The sequence below is a fragment of the Dipodomys spectabilis genome, unplaced genomic scaffold (assembly GCF_019054845.1).
Source record: "Dipodomys spectabilis isolate Male_0828 unplaced genomic scaffold, ASM1905484v1 ptg000006l, whole genome shotgun sequence".
Lineage (NCBI taxonomy): Eukaryota > Metazoa > Chordata > Mammalia > Rodentia > Heteromyidae > Dipodomys > Dipodomys spectabilis.
Window position 1 is genome coordinate 18,876,396 of NW_024870683.1, and position 20,573 is coordinate 18,896,968.

General features: G+C 46.1%; 1 protein-coding gene across 1 annotated transcript in view; it reads right to left on the reverse strand.

Moving 5' to 3' along the window:
* The window catches only part of Ptpn3 (protein tyrosine phosphatase non-receptor type 3), a 105,699-nt gene that overhangs the window by 69,212 nt on the left and 15,914 nt on the right, over nucleotides 1-20,573 (reverse strand). Inside the window, exons 2-4 of the mRNA XM_042697644.1 lie at nucleotides 6,213-6,367; nucleotides 993-1,100; nucleotides 874-916 (exon numbers count right to left, since the gene is read on the reverse strand). Of these exons, the coding sequence (XP_042553578.1) occupies nucleotides 874-916; nucleotides 993-1,100; nucleotides 6,213-6,350 (289 nt within the window). The 5' untranslated portion in view covers nucleotides 6,351-6,367. The remainder of the gene's footprint in view (nucleotides 1-873; nucleotides 917-992; nucleotides 1,101-6,212; nucleotides 6,368-20,573) is intronic.

The window sequence follows — 20,573 nt, forward strand, 5'->3', positions numbered from 1 at the left end:
TGTGTGTGTGTGTGTGTGGTGTGTGTGTGCGTGCGTGTGTGCGTGTGTGTGGTGTGCGCGTGTGTGTGTGTGCATCCACCTGTCCATTAATGCTTTCCCAGTCACTGGCCATGCCCCCCGTGTGCTGGGCAGAGAAGACAGCAAGGGTCTTAACTCAAGGAACTTGCAGCTAGGAGAGGCAACCAAAGGTGTGATGAGGGCAAGAAGCCAGGAAGCCGATAGGGATACATGAAAGGGAAGACAGAGCAACTGATGGTGTTTGGTGTAAAAGGAGATGTGTTCTAAGCAACTTGAAGAATGGCAGGTGTTGGCGTGAGGACAGAGGGATGAGACTGAGGGAAAGACATGGAGAAGGCCCTCAACACTATTTGGGGCACTGGGTGTCTAAGCATGAGAGTGCAATGCACGGTGGAAATGCAGGATGAGATGCAATGAGAAGCGCAGGGGTGCGGTGAAATGTGGCCAGATGGCTGCCTGACGTCTTTCACGTTTGTGACATCATCTCCCCATGGCTCTGTCTCCCCACTGCAGCTGTGCCGACGGAAAGTATGAGAACTGTCTCTGTCTCTGTCTCTTTCCCACCCTGACTCATGCAAGGCAGAAAAAAAAAATCTATCTCCTTCCTTCCTTATAAGATGAAAGATGCGGGGCCTCTCACTGTGAGCTGCCTACTCCCTGCTCCTCTATCTCTCAGCGAGCTGGTAAGAACCTTTGAGGACAGATTTGGATGTGTGCTCACTGAGAAGTTGGCTCTCTTTGTGTCCTGAGTCCCCTAGAATTCAGGCAGCAGATTGTGTCACAGGCTCCCTGGTATGAAGAGAGATATGGGTGCCACAGGCTAATGATCAACTGAAACAAAAAGATCATACCAACCTTTCAACTGCTTCCTGATGGGTTTGCTTGACTCAAGCCATCTCTGTTGGGCAAGAAAACATAAGCTATGAAACCAGCCCTGGCAGGAGGTCAGTACATTTTACATGCTTGGAACTTACAGGGGAGTCTACCGGGTCATCACCATGCTGCAAACCAAAATACTCCTTTTCAGTCACGCCCAGGTGGGTGTATGCCAGGTCCAGAAGTGACTGGCCAGTATCTTGTTTCTAGACCAAAAAAAGAAAGAAAGAAAGAAAAGTCAAGTGGGAGAAATATTAAGGCAGATCAAGAACTAGAGGTGACAGCATCTTTTCCGCAGGCAAAAGGAAGTCAAAATTTCAGAGATTTTATAAACACGTGGCCCGTTACATGGTTGCATGATATATAAGGGAAAGAGCACTAAGACAAGCTGTGTAAGTGAGCCTCGAGACCATCTGAGTCTGGTTAATGCACTCTGATTGCTTCCTTCCGCTTAGCCGAGGTTCTCTGGTCTGCCCAAATCAGAAAACTCACACATTGGGATCACAGTAAAGGCGTCTACGGATTACCCTCCGGCAATGCTAATCCCAAGTCACCTTTCTGTTGGCTCCTCAGAACTCAGCTGCAGCTCCTACAACCAGGGAAGCCCAGAAGTGTGGACAGAGAAAGAAAACTCTCCACTAACAGCTAAAAATACTTAAACGCCAGTTGACATACCCTCGGGAGTGATTTGGCCCGTGTCACCCTGTGGGATTATCTGCCTCGCTGCTCCTCATCACCTGAAGTGAGAAAACCAGTGTGGACACGTGGTCGCTCCGGAGTGGGGCTGGGTGCCCCATGCCGGTATTTATGGGGCAGCTGTGGCATGGCATGGCACGGCATCAGGACAGAGCCACCAGAAGCACCCCCTTTCCTGGCTGGCCTGGCCCTGGGTATGGTGACTATGACATTGAGCGTCCAGTGCTGATATAGCCACAGTGGACACACCAAGATGATTAGCCTGAGCTGGGGCCAAGCAGAAGCTCAACCCCTGCAGCAGCTGAGTGCCACCCTCCCGTCAAGCTGCGTGGGCATCAGAAGGGGATGGCCAGGTGCAACAAAGGCAAAGATGCGAGGAGACAAAACCAGCCGGCGCTGTCGGGGAACGGGAAATTCTATTTTCACTTGCATACCTCCCAGGAATCCTTTGAAGCAACACATTTCACTTAGAACAATGTGAGTCAGAAATAGACAGGGTACAGAACAGGCAAAGGTAGATCATTCTGTGAGTTCCGGAGAGCAGGTAATGTACTTGGAAGTGGGTCACGGTGACCAGTGAGGGGAGAGGGGGAGGATTAAGTAGCTCTGGCTCTTCCACAGCCACTGCTTTGGGGCAGCCTTCCTAGGATTTGGTTTGCAGTGTGAGAACATACCATGTGCCTATTTGCTGAATCTGCTCCCTTTCCAGCCCAAGGGGCCCCTGCATCTGGCCCTCCCTCTACCCAGGGCACCATCATTATAATAGAATCTTAAATGTTGTATAGAAAGACTGACAGGGGTGGACTGACAACTTGGGATGTCATGAGACATTCTCTCTCCGAAATTACAAGGGACTCAATGCAGCAAAGAACTGCAAACTTATTTTTCAACTACGGTCTTGCGTTCATGCCCAGGCATCTGGCCAGCACGAACTGCCATTCTCCTATTTATGCTTCCTGCACAGCCGGAATAACAGCTATGGGGGAGGGGGAATTATACACTTTTCCCCCCTTTGGCCTAAGCTAGGATTATAGATGGGAGTCACTATACCTGGCTATAATCTCCATTTGTTGAGACACCTTTGCAAAGTACTTATCAGCATCCTCCTTGCCAGTGAGCAGACAGAGGCACAGAGAGGTTCCATACCTTGCAAACTTAAAACTACCGGCTGATAGACATCCGGACCACCTGACTTAGGTCTGTTCTTGTTTAATCCCAGAGCCCTGACTTCCCACTACGCGGCATACAGTACAGAATTCAAATATTTAAGAAGCAATTCTGTAGAATTCACCCGATCCTCACAAGGAATGCCATTAAAGAGATATTTATCATAAGGAAGGCTTGCCTCTACCTCCTAAGAGGTCACCTTTACTACCCCATCTTGCTGTTAGAGCCTGACTTGCTCCCAGGCTGGGGATGGAATGACAAGGCATCCAAAGCTACTTCCCTGCAGAAACCCAGTCCTGGTCACAGGCAGTCCAGGCTAGAGCCTGGAAGAGACTGGGAGCTATCCCCTATAGGGAGAAAAGTACTTAGTGAGGAAACTCTCAGCAGCCAGGCTGGAGCAAGTCCACTGTGGAGGAGGCTACATGCTGCAAGCTTCCATGGCAGCAGATTTTTTTCTTTTCTTTTTTTGTGCCAGTATTGGGGCTTGACTCAGAGCCTCATACTCTTACTTGGCTTTGTGGCTCAAGGCTGGCACTCTACCACAAGTCACACCCCCATTTCCAGCTCTGGGTGCTAGTTAACTGGAGACTTTTCTGCCTGGGATGGCTTTGAACCATGACCCTTAGATCTCAGCCCCCTCAGTAGCTAGGATTACAGACATTAGCCACCTGTGCCTGAATAATAAAAGATTTCTGGACACCAGTGCTGACCAGGTTCTGTCCTGAGGCTTCTTCATATGAGCCTCGCTGAGGGCAACAGCTTCTCTTTTTGGCAACGCTTTTCTCCAACATTCCTGCTCAGCTTCCTCTGCCTGGCTGGTCCCCTTCGGCCTCCTTAGTGCCTCCGCCTCTTGTTTTGTAACTCTTCCATCAGCATGCCCTGTGCCTGCCTACTTTCCTTCAGCTCACTCCTCACGTGACCTCAGCCAGGCCAAGCCCCTCTCTGCCCTCCCCGTCTTCTTGGGAACAGCCACACAGTATCCCCAGCCTGGTCCTACTCTGGTCTCCTAACTTGTGCATCTAACTCCATTTCTTACACTGCACATGTCCACAGTGCAACTGCCATTTCCACCCCGAAGCCTGCCCCTCCCATGGCTTCTCATCTCCATGCGCTGCAACTCTGTCTGGCCAGGGATGCTCAGGCCACAAGGCTTGAGAGTCCCTTGAGACCTCTGGTGCTTCCATATCCCCAATCCCCAGTGACAGCAAAGCCTATTGGCTCTACCTTCAGAGTGTTTGCAGACTTGGGTTCCTCCTAGCCGGGCCCCAGCATCAGCAGCTCGCTCTGGGACTACAATTATCTCAGCCCTTTTCCTCCCTGGTTACTGCACACAGGGACACGGGCCAGGTCAGCTCCTGTCTGGTTTCTGACCCAGAACCGCTACAGAACCATCTAGGAGGTTCTACATAATCCCCACCATCTACACTTGTTATATCTCTCTGACCTCATCTCCCACTTCCCAGCTAGCTCCTAGCTCCTGCAGTCCAGGCTTCTTTACATTCTGTAACTGCATGATAAAGATTTCTGCCTCAGGGTCTTTGCATTGAAGGCCTTTGCTTTTTCTCTGGAATATGTTTCCTCCAGACAGCCACGTAGTTTCTCCATCTTTTCAGTGACAGGACAGCCTTGGTCATGTCTAAAAAGTCCCATCCATCTCCACCCACTGGGAAGCAAGTTTCAAAAGAGCCACATTTTTGTGTTTTGTTTTGTTTACTACTATGGAACAAAGCCTGGTCCACAGTGGGTGTTCAGCCAACATTTGCTGAGTGGATGCATGAGCTATATACTAGCAAATGTGCCGCTTCTTGTCCAGACAAAGGTGCATTGCTGAAGAGCAGCTCCAACACAATCCCAGATTTGTTCATGGACAGCTAAGCGGTCCGTTTACAGCACCTGGAGGTGGCATTTGTGGTCCTCACAGGAATCGATTAATCACAAAATTCCACAGAAGCTGCGCTTAAGAAGGAAACTGAAATTAAGTCCTGTAACGATGACCCTGCCAAAAGCACTTGGAATCAGGTGGGAAGCGGAGCACTTACAACTCAGATACTCAGGCCTCCCCTCCAGTGGTTGTTTCAAAAGACCTAGTCTGTAATCCTAGCTACTTAGGAGTTGAGATCTGAGGACTGTGGTTTGAAACCAGACTAGGCAGTAAAGTCCCTGAGACTTGTATCTCCAGTGAACCACCAAAAGGCCAGAAGGAGAGCTGTGGGTCAAGTGGTAGAGAGCTAGCTTGAGCACATTGGGACAGTGACCTGGCCCTGAGTTCAAGCCCAAGGACCAGCACAACAACAACAACCAAAACAAACAAACAGGCTGGACAGGTTCCTACTCTTAATTCAAATCCTAGACATTCTGATGTACTATAAGAAATGCTGTTCACTAGGACATGGGGCTGTTGGCTCACACCTATAATCTTGACTACTTGAGAGGCTGAGATCTGGGAATTTCCGTTGGAATTCATCCCCGACAGACAAATCTGAGAGACTTCTCTCCAATTAACCAGCATAAAGCCCAAAATTGGAGATGTGTCTTGAGTCGTAGAGCATTAGTTCAGAGTAAAAAAGCTTGAGGCCCTGAGTTCAAGCCCCAGTACCAGCACACATGCATGTGCACACGCACACACACACACAAATCTCAAAATGGAAACTGTGAACTACAGACTAATTCCATCTTACTTAATGAAGATTGAGTGTTTAGCTCTGTGCTGGCATGAGGCTCAGGGGCAGAGCAGCCCTTGCCCAGCATGGGGCCGGGGTTCAAGGCTGGGAGCAGCTGAGGGTCTAGGGGCTGCAGGGTAGAGGTGGGAATAGACAGAGATCATCTCCACTCTTCACTCGGAAACCACATCCTGTCACTGCTGTGGGGTGCTCAGAGCCCCAGCACTGGGCAATGCCCAACCTCTGATTTGGGAGAAGAAAACAGCAAACCAGGTTTAGGTTTCATGTATTCTGATGATGCCTGTATCAAGCTCCTTTGTGCCCTGGGGTCAGCTGAAGGTAACCTTGTGGGTAGAGAGGAAGACGGGGGAGGGGGGGAAGAGAGTTGTGATGCTTTAACAAGCTTGGGGTGCATGCCCAGCCCTGTGCCAGGACAGCCTTCCTGCCTTCACAGTGAATGGTTAATGGCAAGCCAATTACAGTAACTGTTGTTAAGATATCACATGACATGGGTTCTTGGTGAAGTTTGCACAAAGGGCGCAGAATCTGAGGAGCACTCTACCTCCAGAAGCGATGGGGAAGGAGCTCTTAGAAGCAGCAACTCTGCCCGCACTCCCCAGAACCACCCAGTTCACATCCCTAAGGGATGGAGAGATGAACGCAAGGTTTTAGGGCTATTTCAAGTCTAGTTTTGACATTCAAGACCTGAAATCTCATGCTTTCCTTTAAAAAAAAAAGTTTTAAAATTTCACCTTGCAAGTGAAACCCATGTCGGAATACACACGGAGAACTTACATTAACCTTAAAGGTTTGCACCAAGCCATCTAAAAAGCGAATGCTGCAGATGACTTCAGATCGGGTTTTCTCTTTGGGTAATTCGGAGGCACGTATGTTATTAATTCTTCCACCCAACGCACGTAACCGGGAGGTCATAACTATCGTTGAGTAACCTGCAACAGAAAACATGCCTGTTAGTGCTTTTAGATTCAAATCACCTGTAACTGTGCCCTGTGGCCTGGCCAAGCCCTTCACACCTGTGGGGTCTGATACCCTCCTAGGGCTGAAAGACAATCCATGCTTTCCTTTCCGGTCTGACTTCTAAGAAGCTCCAAGCAAAATGCATTGCTCAGTAATAATACACCCACAGCATTACAGGGCATGCTTATTGTCTCCCTGGTCTACGTTTTCTCATGTCTTCTAGTTTCTCAGACTCTAATTTTTTTTAATGAAGTTTATATTGGATTAGGTCTACCCCTCTGGTTTTACAAAACTAAACATGGCAGAAACACAACTTAAAATATGAAAAGGCTTATTGATAAATTGGATCATATTAGAATTTAGGACTTCTACTTATTAAAAGACATTTAAAAGAGCAAAAGGAGCAGCTCTTAGGTTATTTGTAATATGCAGACCTACAAAGACTAAATGAAGTGCTCTCACAATTCAACGAGAAAACAGCCAACCCAGTAGAAAATGGTACGAATAGGTACCTGACCAGATCACCTGTCAAAGAAATGCCAAGTAAAGCCACGAAGACAAGTCCCACCTGCCCACCAGAAGTGCTATAACTGAAGACTGGCAACCATGGAAGGCATGTAACATCTCACTCCCTGCTCTGCTGAAGAGAAAGTCAGTCTGTATATACACAGATTCTGGGACAAGAATCTCATCTCTAGGCATGTTCCCAACAGAAAAAAGTACATTTCATCACAAAAGATAGATACAAAACTATTCATAATATACCCAACCTAGCAAAGGCACTAACTACCATCAGCCAGAGTAGATAAACTACAGCATAATCATGTGCACCTTTCTCTACAGCAAAGGAAGACATGACATGAACTACAGCTATATGCAACATGAATTTCTGGAACGTTACTCTGAGCAAAAGAAGCCAGACACAATAGATGACCTATCTCATGACTCCACTCACATAAAGTTAGGAATAGGCAAAACTAATCAATCCTGATAGAGAACACCCAAGCCGTTGTCTTTTGAGTAAGGCAATTTAGGAAGAGTCATGGAAACTTCCAAGGGCTTTTTAAAGGTAGTAGTGGGGTTTGAACTGAGGCCTCACACTTGCTATTCAGTCACTTTACCACTTCAGCCATGCCTCTAATCTTTTTTTTTCTTTTTTGCACAGAGTCTGGCTTTTTGCATAAACTACCTGGACCACTTCCTATCTATGCTTCTCATAGCTGGCATGACAAGCATGCACCACTAAGACTAGCTACCAGTTGGATGAGATCATGAATTTCTTCCCAGGCTGCCATGAGGCTATTATCCTCCCAATCTCAAGATACTTCTGTTCTCTTGTGTGGGTGCTAATGACACTTTGTAGTCGCTTGGAGAAAAATTCATAAAGCACTACACTCATAATCGGTCCATTTCTCTGTATGTAAATCTGCTCTGCTTTGCATTGGGTGATGGAGGATCCACAGAGACTGCTCCTTTTGTTATCCTGGGTGGTGCCATTGGGAGGCAGGACCTGGTGAGAGGTATTTAGATTTATAGTCTAGAACAGCAGCAGTACACCGGACAGGCACGGGGGAAGGCTGGGATGGGCGTGAGAGTGAGTGGACATGCCCCATGGACCAGAACTTCCCATGCTGCCCTGTGCACACAGAGCACTTGCTGATGATCAACATGGGACTCTGGTGCCAGCAGGGCTGGGAGGGGCCTGAGCTTCTTATCTCTATCTCCCAGGTGATGCCCAAGCTGCTGACCCAGAGTCCAACCCTGTGAGTTGTGAGATGCCCATAGCTGGAAAGGCAGTCCTCAATGGCAGGGCAGGGCCTCCGCAGAGACAGGCCTGGGCTCAGCAGCAGGAGATAGTGACTCAGCTGTGGAGGGGTGAGGACCATGCTGGCCTGAGCATCAGATCTCAGCATCAGGATAAATCTGCGCACACAGATATTCCTCACTATGCCATTGTTAAAAAATTGGTTTTCCTTACCTAGACTTCACGTGGAAGACAATTCTAAAGGAATACCTCCTTCGGGGGAGGGGGGAGCAAAAATGACCCACCAGACAATGAAAGGGGATAAAAGAATATGAACAGAAAATATTACAGACCAAGTGAAGATGAAAGCTTTGTACAAGGTACAACCATAAAGACAGCCCTGGGCACCCGGTCTCTTATCTAAGGAGCTCTAAGAAACCCCCCATCTTTCCATGTACAGGTATAGGAAATCTCAAATAATCTTTAAAGAAATAAAAAAAATGCCCTTCCAGGACTGGCAGTGCAAGCAAACACACATGCACACACACACAATCACACACACACACAATCACACACACATACATACACACTCACATATAAAATTCCACCCACCCCACCACCTCCTCCTTGCCCTTTTCAATAAAAATGTCATCAGAGCCAAGGATGCATTTTCTGAGTAATACAAAAAGTTATCAAGACAACAAATGTATTCCAGAATGCCTTAACCCACACGAAATTGGAAATGTCAATTTTGCTGCTTAGCTCTTGTCCAAGAATCTCAGGTGTCTTCTAATTTTTTTTAAAAGATACAATAAAATCATTACTAGCACAGTCTGAATGGGACAGGCACTTGCAGTCACCTGGGGAACATCTTTCAAAAATGTTGCAGCTGGGAAGGTGGCTCAGTGATAGAGTACTTGCCTTGCATGCCTAAGGCTGTGGGTTCGATTCCTCAGCACCACACAAGCAAAAAGAAAAAAGCTGGAAGTGGCGCTGTTGCTCAGGTGGTAGAGTGCTAGCCTTGAGCTGAAGAGCTGAGGGGCAGCGCTCAGGCCCAGAGTTCAGGCCCCACGACCGGACCCCCCCCCCCAAAAAAAAATGTTGCCTATGCTGGTCCCATGCGATGGGGTCACTCAGCATCCTGGGCTGGGTGCAGGGTGACATTTCCTGTGGGGGCCATCTAAGGAAGGGTGGTAGTTAAAGCGTGGCAGAGTGCGTTACAAGGACTCTCAGACTGTCAGGATGGTCTAACCTGGAACAGAGCCTCCAGGGAAATCACAGTTATGTACTATGGGCACCTGAGAAAGAGCCAGGCAGATGACACAGAGATCGTCACGCCTTCACCGGGCTAAGAAAACCAACAGGGCTTTCAAACAGAAGCTGCACACAAAACCCACATGGGCTGGTGTGTACCAATCACGGGCACAGCTCCTCACCTGAGCAGCCCTTCAACTATACCAGTATAGGAAGTATGGCCCTGATGAACTTAACCATGGCTAATGATTCCTCCTTCCCAGTTCAGTTGCAGCACCCCAGTGAGATCAGTAAGTCACCTCTGATTATCACATAAAGGGCTCTGACCCGAAGGGCAAGGTCATAAGAAGGTATCTTAGGAGAGGTGTGGAAGTGTCCTTCCTACAATTGTTCCTAAAGCAAACCTTGATAAGAGGATGCCTGCTTTGAACTACCACATCAAGTGCTTCCTAATTTTCTTAAAGTCATATCTCAAACAAACTGTCTTAAAAGGCATATCTCAAACAATCTGGTCAGGACAATGGAAGTTGGCTAGTAGCCTTGTTTCCTGTACCACAGCAATCAGGGAACTCAGGGTTTCTATGGCTTCCTTTATAAGCCTCTTAATTCTAAACAAAGCTACAACCCAAACAGGAACACACTGGCCTCAGTGACCACAGATGATCACAGCCTTGGCTGGTGCCATTTACAACATGGAAGCCCAGCCTCTGTACAAGGCTTAAGATTCAATAGCTTGAGCTTTTAGAACAGTCTGAATACTAGTAGTGGAGGTCCTTCGGTGAACACTGTTTTTAATCAAAGATTATCTACAGAAAACTATGACAAAAAGAGGCGACATCTCCCTGTGCATCCAACAGGCAGTACAGTGACTATCAGGAGACACAGACACAGACACTATGCTTAGCACAGTGCAAGGCACACACAGTAGGTGCTCAATCAAAAGCATTTACCAACGGCTAAGCTACAGATACCATTAGGTGCTGACTACAGATTCTAGATCTTTTTTACTGCTATCCTGGTGGCAATTACCCTAAAGGTAAATATTTTGTTTCTTAAGGTTCATTCATTTAAATGAAGCTGGCTTGCTACAGTTAATTAATAACAGTCATGACTGCAAATGTGATATTCTCTGAGTTGCTCTAAACTCAACGGAACTAGAAGGAGGAGCCAGTTGGCATAAACTGCCATATGCTAGGCAAGTGGCACATGATATCTTCAGGCCACTACAGTCTCTCTGTGCCTGTTCCTCTGTAGCTGCCCTGGAGCAGGGCTAAATGAGAAGTTAAGCTGTTACTTCATTGCTGAAAGATCTTTTGCTATCTCCAGAACTTTGTTCTTTCAGTCACAAACCACAGGCAGAAAGAAGGCAGAGAGAACAGAGTACCCGGTGAGAAAGCCAATCCAGCTCCTTTTGGATTCTTTTAAAACAAAATATTAATTATTCTATCCTTTGCTTTTAAAAACAAAGAACTTAGACCTCTAACTCAGGAATGCAAATTTCTTTTTCTTTTTTTCTTTTTTTGTCGGTCGTGGGGCCTGAGTGCTGTCCCTCAGCTCTTCAGCTCAAGGCTAGGGCTCTACCACTTGAGCCATAGTGCTACTTCCAGTTTTTTTCTGCTTATGTGGTGCTGAGGAATTGAACCCAGGGCCTCATGCATGCAAGGCAAGCACTCTACCACTGAGCCACCTTCTCAGCCCACGAATGCAAATTTCAATAATTAAAAAAAAAAGGATATGGAAGCAGTCTCAATTTATACACACCTGACTTGTGAGTAACCTGTATAAATGAACCATGAGTAGCTGTTACAGCAATTCACCCGAGTCCCATAGCACTCATTTGACCCTGGACAATGCTGCCACCTAGTGGTACCACTTCACCTTCAACCCTGTGACTTCCAAGGGAAACAAGCTCTGCTGATCCTATCATCCATCACTTGCAGTTCACCATATTGATTCAGGAAACTCTCTCTCTAATTCTGTAGCAAGATTTCATTTCCCTAACTCTTCTTCCCTAGTAAACTCAAGAATGCACGAGCTTGCCCTGTGTCTCTCTCCCTCTCCTTCTCCTTTCTCTCTCTGTCCCAAGATGATTGTTCTGGAGAGGGACTGGTCTAACACAGAGAAGAACGTGTGCCATTAGCTACGCAAGCCAGTGACTCACCAAATCAGTTGCAATTTCCATCAAACATCAATATTTAATGTATTGAAAATAAATGCTTTATGATTTGCCTGCTAAAACAGAACCAGGATTCTCTCTCTCTGTCTCTCATCCTTTTCACTGTAAACAAGTTTTTGACCAACTTGGGGTCTGGGGGAAAAACAAGCAGGTCCCTAATAAGCACATGCGCCATTCATTCACTACTTTATGGAAAACATGAGCCATGGTCTCTAAACACTGTCTGAACCTGACTAAGGTTGGCTCCCATTTCTGCTGCCTGATTTATCATTTATTAAGCACTGAGAAAGATGAACTCAGTCTGTAAGAATGTGTGTCTAATGATTGTTACTGTTTAAAAAGTGGTCAAAATGAGATTTTAAACCAATCACTTCAAGAAAACTAATTTGCATGGAACTCATCGGAGGACTTGTAAAATGTAGTTTCTTAGGCACCATACATTGGGGTTTTGGTTCATTAAGGGCCCAGAATACTGCACTCGAAAACAAACATACATTAATATATATACTGTGTAGATGTATGTTTATATATTCATATATATGTAATTTATAGAAAAGTTGGTCCATTCATATTTGCCACATATTTTTTCTGTCTTCCTCTCACCTGTACACACTGTACACACACACACACACACACACACACACATACACACACACACACACACACACACACAGAGCCCATGGTTTTCTCTGAACCATTTGTTATGCATTTAATAAATACACCTTTGCTTCCAGATATTTTAGCATGTGTCTCCCATGAATAAAGCCATTTCAGAACCACAGTACAACTATTGCACAGAAGGAATTAAACATTGATAAAACACTTGTCTAATTATATACAGTCCATATTAAAAATTTTCACTTTGTTCCCATGGTCTTCTATTTCTTCTTTCCATACACAAGCACACTAGGCTGGTGCCTTATTTTATCATCATGTAGAAGATGCCACTGAACAAGCAACCTACACATGCAATGATGCCACACAGGATCACTCTCAACTAGACAATCTTCAGTTTCATCTGGTTTTGACCACCTGTGCTTATGCGTATAGCTGGGATCTTGGCTGAGTCAGTGCCTTCCCAGCCAATGTTCTGGCCTATCTATATTACTGTTACTTCCCAGAGCCACAAAGCATCTCCATGGCTGAGCAGTATGGAATCTATGCTTCCTAAATCAGTGCTGATGGAGTAACAGATTTTCCAGTCTATATGTCAGTGATGGGATTAGCATTGTAGTGAAAATAGAGAAGGAAATAAAAAGGGGTTCTATGGGTTGTTGCTATTATGTAATGAGGCCACCTCTCAGATACCAATTCTTGACCATTTAAGATGCCCAAGTTACAAAACCACCACCCACAGTACTGGTACACAAAATACCCTTGGTGATTTTTGTTTGTTTCTTCTTGGGCTGGCTCTGGTGCTTGAACTCAGAGCCTGGGCTCTGTCCCTGAGCTTTTGTGTTCAAGGCTAACACTCTACCACTTGAGCCACAGTTCTACTTGTGGCTTGTTGATGGTTAATTAGAGATAAGAGTCCCCAGGTGCTCAGACTGGCTTCTAACTGATATCTTCAGGTCTCAGCCTCCCACCCTTGCCAGGCTTAATCTTTGTGATTTAATTAGGCTTGGCAACTGTTGTTAGTGAAATTCAGCCCTACTAATTATAAATCACTGCTTTTACTTATTATTTGTGAAACACATACACATCTAGGAAAACACTTCCAAATCCACTATTTCACTAACTAAATTAAATTATAACAAAGTTACTGACCACATGATACAGAGCCCTTATCTTTATTCTCAAAACTCCAAGCAGATGCTACCAATCCCTGTGGCCGACAAAAAAACAAAACAAATAAACAAAAAAAACCCTTCACACCTTTTGTAAATAGATCAATGCTACATTCTGCTGTCTTCCCTCCCTTTTTTGGCTTTCTTAATTTCTTCACAAAGATAAATGTACTTACTTTTAAAGTTAACTTTCAGGGGCTAGGAAGGTGGCTCAGTGGTAGAGCACTTGCCTTGCATGCATGAGGCCCTGGCTTCGATTCTTCAGCACCACATATGCAAAAAGAAAAAAAGCCGGAAGCGGCGCTGTGGCTCAAGTGGTAGAGCGCTAGCCTTGAGCTGAAGAGCTGAGGGCCAGCGCCCAGGCCCAGAGTTCAGGCCCCGTGACTGGACCCCAAAAAAATAAATAAATAAATAAAGTTAATTTCAAAGTAAAAAAAATCACTATGGAATACTTCCCAAATTAAAAATACCTATTAAGAATATGAAAATATATTGCTAATTTAATGCTAAAGCCAACAAATTAATAATTGTCCTAAGTTTATGCATCAAAAACTCAATGTTTTTTGTGTTACTGAGGATTAAACTATGTTTAGTCATACATGCTAGGAAAGCACTCTGCCACATAAGTCATGCCTCCAGACCTTTTATTTCTGTTTTGTTTTTGAGACAGCCACCTCCCAACTCAAGATCCTACTGCCTGTGCCTCTTGAGTAACTGAGATGAAAGGTGTATTCCACCTTGCTGCACCAAAAAAATTAATTTTAAATGATATTTTTACTCTGACTTCAGTAAAAGGTTTTGGGGTCCACTGAGACATATTAGAGATCTCCCATTTTCTGGTTAAATGTCTTAAAAAGTGTAATTTTCTTACCTCCAATTAACCACCAAAAAGCCAGATGTGGAGCTGTGGTTTAAGTGGTAGAGCATTATTAGCTCTCAATAAAAAAATTCAAGGACAATGCTCAGGCCCAAAGTTCAAGTCCTAGGACCAACCCCACACACACCAAAAAGTAAAAATAAATAAATAAAAATAAATAAAACTTTATGCATTCCTTTATAAATGTTTTCAATACATTTTACTTTTTAAAAGTATATGTCTGGAAGACTTACCACTTAGATCTATACCACATGGGATGAAGCACACAAGTCACCTAAAACAGTACATCTTACTACTCAAATTATCTTACAATTATTAACCTTAATCCTCTGATCTTCATTTCTCAGCTGCAGACACAGAATGAGCCCACCTTAAGGAAGCCCTTGGGGCTGGGAAGGTGGCTCAGAGGTAGAGTGCTTGCCTTGTATGCGTAAGGCCCTGGGTTCGATTCCTCAGCACCACAGAAGCAGAAAAAGCTGAAAGTGACACTGTGGCTCTAATGGTAGGCTGCTAGCCTTGAGCTTTAGAGCTGAGGGACAGCGTTCAGGCCCAGAGTTCAGGCCCCACCACTGACAAAAAAAAAAAAAAAAAAAAAGGAAGGCCTTGGGCTCTTGCTTAAAAAGATTTGTTCTGAAAGTAGCTCAGCGGTAGAGTGCATGCCTTGCAAGCATGAGGCCCTGGGTTCCATTCCTCAGCACCACATAAACAGAAAAAGCCGGAAGTGGCACTGTGGCTCCAGTGGTAGAGCGCTAGCCTTGAGCTGAAGAGCTGAGGGCCAGCGCCCAGGCCCAGAGTTCAGGCCCCGACCGGCAAAAAAAAAAAAAAAAAAGATTTGTTCTGCCAGCCACCAGTGGCTCATGCCTGTAATCCTAGCTACTCAGGAGGCTGAGATCTGAGAATAGCAGTTTAAAGCCAACCCAGACAGGAAAGTCCATGAGACTCTAATCTCCAATAAATCACCGGAAAACCAGAAGTGGCGGTGTGGCTCAAGTGGTAGAGTGCTAGCCATGAGCTGAAACGCTGACGGGCAGTGCACAGGTCCAGAGTTCAAGCCCCACAACCAACAACAACAAAAAAAAGACTTGTTCTTAGCCGGGCATTGGTGGCTCACACCTGTAATCCTAGCTACTCAGGAGGCTGAGGATCTGAAAGTTGCAATATGAAGCCAGAAAGTCCAATTAACCACCAAAAAACAAAAACAAAAAAACACAGAAGAGGAGTTGTGGCTCAAAGTGGTAGAGTCGCTAGCCTTTAGTTATCTTTAACTCAGGGATGGTGCCCAAGCCCTGAGTTCAAGCCCCATCACCGACAAAATTTAACATTCAGTAAAGTGTTACCATGGTGTCATATACTACCACACACCCTCAAATGTCACAGGCCTCCCCCCTGCTACAAGCACATCTCAGAAGACCCAAGGATGCTTTTAGTGCCCAGGAGAAAAGTGACCAAGGCGGTGATTCAGTCTCACCTGTAAGGTCCACTCCTGGATGGCGAGCAGACTCCACCCTCCTCACAGCTAAGTCTCCACCCAGTACCAGCATTACCTAGGCAACTGACACACCTGGAAGAGGTCACATCTGCATCCACTGAGGTCACATCTGGATTTGATGTGGCCACACCTGTCCCTGCCCCTACCATAGATAAGGCCTAGCCCAGGCCCAGACGCTCTCTTTCCCAGGTCTTTCCCAGACGCTTGGAGTGCCAACGTGGTCTGGTGCCAGCCAGAATGATGAGTAAACCTACCCCTTACCTGAATACCACGTGCGTGGTGTGGTTCTTACTCGGCTACCTCTTTTTAAAAACCTAACCTCGCCCAGGTAGTCACTGAACAGTGATTGCTGAACTTTCCCAGGTCTGTGCCATCTGAGAGGACTCAGAAACCTAGAGTCAGCAACCCTGCTACCTCCTGGGAAGAAGGGGAAAGACAAACACCAGTTCACAGACAGAGGGCTGGGGCCACTTCCTTCTCCTTCTCCTTCTGCAACTTTCATCTGCCAACACCCGTTCCCCACTGGCCAAATTCCGGCCTCAGCCTCCAGGCGCTCAGGGACCCGTAGATCTTGTTTAGAATCACTCTTGGCCTCCTTTGTTACTACCTTGCCAAAGGAGTTCCGCGCCATTTACTCGCTCAATATTCATTTACTCACCACCTGGCTAAGCCAGGAAGTGCATGGGGGGGGGGGGGGAAGGGGATGGAGGAGGAGAGAAGGCAGAGGTGAGGAGTTGGAGCCCAGGGCACAAGAGGCACATCAGGGGACTGGGACCTTCTTGGTGGGGATGAGGAGGGGAATGAATTCTTGGGAATCTTGTTGGACAGGGGAGGAACAGAAACTGGGAGTGGGAGGAAGGAGAATTCCAGGCAGCACAAACTTCAAATGCAAAGGTCAGGAGCAGATGTGCACTTCAACTTTAGCAAATGCAGGGAGAGAAGCTGAGTAGCAGGGCCTGAGGAGTAGCTGCAATCCTAGAAAAATCTCAGGGAGGGGAAGACTAGGCTCTTGGGAAGTCTGGGGGAGCGCCACACAGAAAGAAGAGTTGGGGGGGGGGGCAGCCCACAGCAGCCACACAGAAGGGAGAGAGGAACTAGGATAGGGTGTGGGGCTCTGGGAAAGCCACTGGCTTCAGAGTTAGGCAGGGGCGGGCTGAACCCAGGAAGTAGCATCACTACTTCCTGGTGGAGAGAGGAACCTCAGCTTGCTGACCCTCTCTGAGACTTGCTTTCCTTAAGAATAAAAAAGAAGGGAGCTTCCTTGCTTTCAAAGCTTGTTCTAAGCACTGGAGGGAAACATGCAAATTAGCTACTGTCTTTAGACTGGTTTTTCTTTTCTGGACCCAAGGATTTATCAAGTAGAAGATGGATGAAATCGCTTTCTCCAAAACTTCTGACTGAGGATACACAAACATGGGAGGTAGGGAGCTGTCTGTCACTAGAGGTACAAGGCAGAGGTACAGCAGGAAACCCATGCAGAGAAGGCTACAGGGCAGGTTGACACTGGCAGAGGCAGGGCAGAACTTTGGGTTTCCAGGGCCTAGATTCTATCCTGACTTCTGTTTCCAAAGGGCTGAGGGATTTATCTGTGAACCTAAGGCATTCCTCATCATACCATTGTTCAAAATTAGATTTCCTTACATAGATTTTTGCACGAGAAGTAATTCTAAATGATTTCTTCATTCTTGGGATAAAAAACAACAACAACAACAAACAAAAATAGCCCATTAGACCATGAACTAGGAGATAAAAGAATATGAACAAAACACAGAGTATGTTCAAAGTTCAGCACTTTCTACCTAAAATTAAGCTACTCTTTCCATTTTTCCCTCCAAACAGTTCCATCAGGCTCACAACAGACTGGAAAACAGGATGGAATAAATTTACTCTACAGGGACATGAAGCAAGTTGCATAAACTTTATAAAAATACTGTGCTAATATTTGCTTTCAGGCAGACACACCCTTTTGGGTGTCAGTCTCTGATATTTCTGTCTTAGGCACCGGCCCCCACCCCCTTTACAGCCAAAAGCAGTAGAAGCCTTCAGAAAAGAAAACAGCTAAAGTCACTTTGAAGGGTTGGAGATGTGCTAATCACAGTGCACCCCAGCCAAGACGCTAGGATCTCACAAGTGGCCCAGCCCGCCAGCCCCTACCCAGGCCAAGAGATCTGAAGCCAGCAGCAGCTGGGCCAGGGAAATCCAATCCTCACTGCCAGTAGTCCTGGCCATAGTTCTACTTCAAGGAAACACAGAAAAAAACACTTGCACTCCTACCTTGTCTATTCCACACACCCCCACTCCCACTCCAGAACATCTCTCATTTGTCACTAATCTCCTGGGGAAGTCACAACTCCCTTTTCCTCAGCTGGGTTTCCCAGCCAGCATCCTCTGAGGCCCTTCCAGCTTGAAAGCCCTCTGCCTGGAAGGCTCTGGACAGGCCACCTCAGGTTAAATCGGGCATAGTAACCACACAGGACTGCCAGCGCCTCTAGAAAACCAGAAGAAAAAAAAAATGTACTTTTATTCAGTCTATTCAGATTTCCTGGGCTTTGCGTCTAGATAAAATGAGGTCAGAAAATTAATAAGAAACTTTTTCATTAAAAAAATGTGCTACTATAAAGAAGAACAGTATTTTGTGCTGAATAAGTGAATAAAATATGTACCAAAATGTCATGGTCTACACCTTAAAATTATACAACACAGTGAAGCGCCAGTGGCTTTTGCCTGTCATCCTAGCTACTCAGGAGGTTGAGATCTGAGGATTGTGGTTCAAAACTACTAGTCAAGGTAGAAAAAGTTTGAAAGACTCTACTCACAAAAAGCTGGAAGTGGTGCCGTGACTTCAGTGGTAGAATGCTAGCCTTGAGCCCAAAGAGGCTTGGGACAGAGCCCAGGCCCTGAGTTCAAGCCCCAGAATTGGCAAAAAACACACACTCACACTCACACTCACATGGGTGATGGTGGCTCATGCCTGTAATCCTAACAACTCAGGAGGCTAAGATCTGAAGATTGCAGCTCAAAGACAGCCTGAGTAGAAAAGTTCTTATCTCTAATTAACCACCAAAAAGCCAGAAGTGAAGCTGTGGCTCAAGACAGCTTAGATTCAGCACTCTGGCCCTGAGTTCAAGCCCCAAGACCAGCACACACACACTCACACACACACACACACACTATATATATACACACACACACACATATATACATATATGTAAAACAAATTATGCAAAATGAATGTTTATTTGTCACTAAAAATAATAAAAGTAAATGCTTAAGTTAAAAAGTATTCCTGCTACTACATCTGAAAACGTTCACATTTTGGGGGCTGAGACAACAGAAAGAAATATAACCCATTCCTTGATTTAAGAACATCTCTGCCAGGGCTCTGGGTTCCAGCTTCTGCTCTGCCAGAGTAAGCTACCATGATCCTGGACCATCAATGGACTCCTGATTCTCTCATCTCTGGGCTTGTTTTACTAGACACCCATACCGCTCCTAAGTCTCTCCACCAAAGTCCCTGTCCTGGAGCTTCTGTCTCAGGAACAATACGGGTCCTGCAGGGCATTTGTTTTCCAAATGCTTCCACTGCCTGGCAGGCAGCTCGGCAGTTCCCACTCTACAGACTGGTAGATTAGACTGAGAGCCAGGCTCCTGGCACAGACTCTGCCTGTGAAGACTCCTCACTTTGGCTCCACACCTCCTGGTACAGAGTATCATGACCCACACAACAGAGAGGAAGGTGAATTACAGGTGATTCACTGGGGGTGGAAAGGGCTCCCACACTTAATCACTACTGTCTCTGTAATTTACCGACTACAGGTATATTCTTACCTTTTGAGATAATCTTTATAAGCACTCCCTGAGACTCACAAGGAGGTAAATTTCCTCTTATGAAGGAAATGGTCCAGAAAACCTTCTTTTCCCCTTAATTAATTCTGCAACATTAGAAACTTGAGCAGTGATGTTGGGTATTTATTACCATACTCCCTTTACTGTAAAGTGATCTAAATGGTTTAACAGGTGTTTCAGAAAAATCATGTGAAAGAAACAAAGACATCCAGAGGACCCTTTTGATTCTGAAGGGCAGGCATGGTGATTTCAGAACCTTTAAAAAAAATTTAGGACTGAGGAAAAGTAACAAATGAGTTCTCGCTTTCATTAAAGGAAGGGACTGGACTGCAGTCATTTGATAGCTAAGGCCCTACCAGCCTGATCGGTAGCCATCTTTGGGTTAATGTTTAACAGCCTGAGAGCAAGAGTGAGCCACTCTGTTTCCTGAGGCCAGGCCCTGAATCTGACCTTGGGCCCCTCCTATCCTGTTACCAGTGGCTCTTTTCCAGGGAGGTTCAGACAAGAGGCTGTCCCAGACAGCCTCCCATCTGCCCGCAGCTGCAGTCTGAGGACTGCCAGGATTCCTTCCACCTCCTTCCATTTAATAAACTTGAGCTCCATTAGACCCTTAATGACTTGCTTTTGGGGGTGTACCTAATGGCTGTAAGCCAAGTATCTGGTTAAGATAGTCACAGGGTGGAGGTAACAGGTAAACAGAGAGCCAGTCTAGGTGTAGCAGGGGCCTCTGTCTCTCAGAGGATCCAACCCAGCCTGACAGTGTCTAGGCCACTGTGGGGGGAGGAGAGGGGCGTGGTGGGGAGGGGAGGAATGCTTGGGCAGTGCAGAGTAGAATCTACCTGGAAGACTGTGGTCAAGGTGACACTGAGCTGGCCCTGAAGGGGGAGGAGAAAGTAGCTCAGCAGATCTAGAGCTGAAAAGGAGAGAGGTGTGGTACTGAGATTTGCACCGTCAGGTGCAGAACAACCCTATTGTAGTCTTGTTTGGAGGTATGTTTTATTTTAG